Raw genomic sequence first — 3,810 nt, 5'->3', positions numbered from 1 at the left:
GGTCTCCTGCAGATGCAGAGGTGTGGTCTCCTGCAGATGCAGAGGTGTGGTCTCCTGCAGATGCAGAGGTGAGGTCTCCTGCAGATGCAGAGGTGAGGTCTCCTGCAGATGCAGAGGTGGGGTCTCCTGCAGATGCAGAGGTGGGGTCTCCTGCAGATACTGAGGTGGGGTCTCCTGCAGATGCAGAGGTGTGGTCTCCTGCAGATGCAGAGGTGTAGTCTCCTGCAGATGCAGAGGTGTGGTCTCCTGCAGATGCAGAGGTGAGGTCTCCTGCAGATGCAGAGGTGTGGTCTCCTGCAGATGCAGAGGTGTGGTCTCCTGCAGATGCTGAGGTGTGGTTTCTTGCAGATGCTGGGGTGGGGTCTCCTGCATAGTTTCAGATGTGACTGAACTAAGTTTAATAGTAGGTTGTGGAGTTAGAATTTCATGCTGAACTTGAAGAGGAAATGTCACTTGAGTAGTAGCTGTGGTCTTCTTCAGGGATGAAGAATTTTCAGCCTCTGTAGTGGGTTCTGAGGTTGTGGAAAGGGGTAGGCCCATTGGTTGAGATGTGACCTTGTGTGTCATTGGAGTCCAGGTTGGAGTCGGACCTGTGATAGAAAATGGGGATTGGGTTGTAGAATCCTTAGGTGGTGTTGAAAGGTCAGTTAAGGTCTCCTGTATGGTTGGAGAAAGTCCAACCTCCATATTTGATTCTGGAGTAAAGGTAATTTCTACATCAAAATGATGTGGAACCATGACTTCATTCAGATTGGGATGCTCAGACTGAATCTTATCTGGAGGTAGAAAGATTACCTCAGGTTGTTCTGGAGTTGTTTTCTTTGGAGCTGAAGAATGTTCATGCTCTATGGTGGAGTCAGGGGTTAGTGTAACTTCCAGGTCAAATTGTTGAAATATCACATTGGGCAATGCTGAATGCTGAGTTTCATTCTGACCTGTGACGAGAACTGTCACCCCCTGATTTTCTTCAGATTGCCCCATAACCTCCGTAGTTGGCTTTATAGGTTGACTTGGGGCCTCATCTACTGTTGGAGGAAGTTTATCTTCAAGAACAGCTTGTATAGTTACAGACAGTTGGATGTCTACAGGTTGAAGTATTACCTTAGGCCACTTTTTTAGGTCCTTAGAATGTTGGGCTGCAGTAGAGATTTCTGGAGTAATTGTGAGTTCCAGGTCCACAGGTTGAGATGTGACACTGGGCAATACTGGACTCTGAGTTACATCTTGATTTGGAGTGGGACCTGTCGTCTCATAGTGCCCTGGAGGTTGTACCACCATCTCATGAGGCAGCACTGGAAGCTCAGTTGCATCTACATCCTGAACTGAAGGAAGTTCTATGTCCAGTGGAAGTATTGGAAAGGGTTCCACCTTCTCGGGGAGTTGTGCAGGCAGAGATGAAGCCATTTGAGTAGTTGTAGAAGCACTTTGCTGCTTGTGAGAATTCGGAGTCTGCGTTATAGTCTCTTGATGGACTGAAGAGCCAATATTTTCAGGGCTTTGAGGGGGCTGGGAAGGGACACCATACTGGGTTGGAGAAAATGCAACTTGTTCATTAGTCTGTGGAGTTATGGTCAACTCCAGATCCACATGTTTCACTGTGGTTTTAGGCAACGTTGGTTCATTATGACTTTTGAACATCATTTCTAGATCTAAAGGTGAAAATTCCCAGCTATCTGAGAGTGGAGGAATATTATAGTCCATACTGGGTATTGGTGATGGAACTGAAAGTTCTGGCTGGATGGATGGAAGCTCAGTACTCTCAGAGGGCTTGGGGAGCAGAGTTGTGCTCTCTTCTTGGCTTGGAGAAGGTGCCTCTTCAAGCCCTGGAGAGATTGCTTGATAAATGGGAGATGGTTCAACAGTTGTAGGGGGTTTTGGCTGCAAGGTTGTGACCTCATTCTGGTCTTCCAAGGGACCAGACTGTTCAGAGAACATTGAGGACTGGTCAGGGACCTCCTGTTGGGTTGTTATCTCAACATCATTCATCTCTGAGGGTTTAACGGTATTGTTCTGTAATGGTGCAGGTGGAACTTCATGAAGTTCTGTAGATGGAACAATTTCATTAGGAAGCTCTGGAGGCTGAGGTGGCACTTCTACCTCTGGAGGCTGGGTTGGAGGTATAACCTCTTCAGAGGTCTGTGTAGTCTCTGCTGTGGCTTCCTGTTGGGTGGAAGGCTTTTCATGTCCACTAGGTCCTGGAGCTGGAGCCTCTTCTTGGATTGATACAGGTATGGTCACTTGAGAAGGCTCTGGTGGCCCAGATGGGGACTCTTGCTGGGTTATAGGAAGTCCCATATCATTCCCTAGGACTGAGGGATAAGCTGGAGCCTCACTGGGGATTGGAGAACTCCCCCACGCATCTGTTGACTGTGGTGTGATGGTAATCACCACATCTGGAGGTTTACCAGTCAAACTGTCCAAGTTTGAATGCTGAGATTTATTTAGGCCTGGAGGTGAAACTGTCCACTCATGATGCTCAAAAGACTGAGCTGGTTGTTCCTGCTGGGTTAGAGAAGATTCAACCTCCCCATTGTGCTCTGAAGCCTGAGCAGGGACTTCAGGCTGTATTACAGAAGGCTGAGTCTCCCCAAGAGACTCAGGTTGAGATGCCTGCTCCTGCTCACTGAAAGCAGGTTCTGTCTCTTCTCTGTAACCTGCAGGACCAGCTGGAGCCTCATTGTGGGATAGAGGCGATTCAGTCTCCTTGGTAGGCATTGCAGTGATGGTCACTATCACATCTGGGGGCTTATCTGTAATATAGGAGACGTTGGCATGGTGAGCTTGGACCTCTCCTGGAGACTGAGCTGTCGGCTCATGGTTTGGGGGACTTGCCTCTATGCTTTCCAAGGGGGCCTCTGGAGCTTGAACAGGAGCCTCCTGCTCACCTGGAGGTCTGACTCCCTCAAAAGGTTTTTCAGGCTGAGCTGGGGCTTCTAGATGGGTTTCAGAAGGTTCTCCAAACTCTGGGAGCTCTGAAGGTTGAGCTGGCACCTCTTGTTGGGTAGATGACAGCTCTTCCTCCAGAGGTCTCCCTGGAGGCTGGCCTGCAGTGTGTTGGTGACTGGGAGTGGTGAAGGTAATCTGGACATCTGCAGGTTGAACTGTGGCATCTGGCAGTGTTGAATGTTGAGGCTTTTTTTCCACTGATGGTACAACCTCCTCGCTAACAAGCTGTTGCACTGGTTGCTCTTCCTGATCTGCAGGGGACCGGAGCTTCTCAGGAGTCCTGGGGTTTTGAGTATGGGTCTGCAGGTGGACCTCAGCAGATTCATCTTGCTCAAGGGGTTCTAGAGGTTCATCTGCATCCTCTTTGTCTTTCTGAGCCACACTGTCAACATCAACTACCTTTATACTTGAGTCTAGCTGAGATCCTGCCAGTCGATTTTGAGCTACTCTCAGCTCATGCTTTTGCCGCCTCCGCTCAAAGAAACTAAGCCAAAAGGGATCCTTCATTCGCTCCTCGGGTGCAAGAACAAATGCTTTCCCTTGTGAATTCACAGTATGTTTTGGTATCTTAGATGAGGGTTGCTCTGAAGCCTCAGCTTGAGCAACGTTTTCTCTGGTACTTTTGAGTGGATCTAGCTGAGATTGTGCCAATCGGTTTTCAGCTGCTCTCAGCTGAAGTTTTTGCTGCCTCCGCTCATGGAAACCAACCCAAACTGGATCCTTCAGCCGCTCCTCGGGGGCAAGAACAAATGCTTTCCCTTGTGAATTCACAGTATGTTTTGGTATCTTAGATGAGGGTTGCTCTGAAGCCTCAGCTTGAGCAATGTTCTCTGTGGTACTTTTGAGTGGATCTAGCTGAGATCC

The 3,810-nt window shown here is 48.8% G+C and overlaps 1 protein-coding gene across 1 annotated transcript in view; it reads right to left on the bottom strand.

Annotated features, from left to right (window-relative positions):
• The window catches only part of LOC105997492 (leucine-rich repeat-containing protein 37A3-like), a 25,709-nt gene extending 22,256 nt beyond the window's left edge, over positions 1-3,453 (bottom strand). Inside the window, exons 1-2 of the mRNA XM_013031928.1 lie at positions 1,102-3,453; positions 11-294 (exon numbers count right to left, since the gene is read on the bottom strand). Coding sequence (XP_012887382.1) covers positions 11-294; positions 1,102-3,453 — 2,636 coding nt within the window. The remainder of the gene's footprint in view (positions 1-10; positions 295-1,101) is intronic.
• Between the last annotated feature and the right edge of the window lie 357 nt (positions 3,454-3,810).

This window comes from Dipodomys ordii, unplaced genomic scaffold, assembly GCF_000151885.1.
Source record: "Dipodomys ordii isolate 6190 unplaced genomic scaffold, Dord_2.0 Scaffold147, whole genome shotgun sequence".
NCBI lineage: Eukaryota > Metazoa > Chordata > Mammalia > Rodentia > Heteromyidae > Dipodomys > Dipodomys ordii.
Note: the sequence above shows the minus strand (reverse complement) of the source record. Positions and strands in the feature narration are given on the sequence as shown.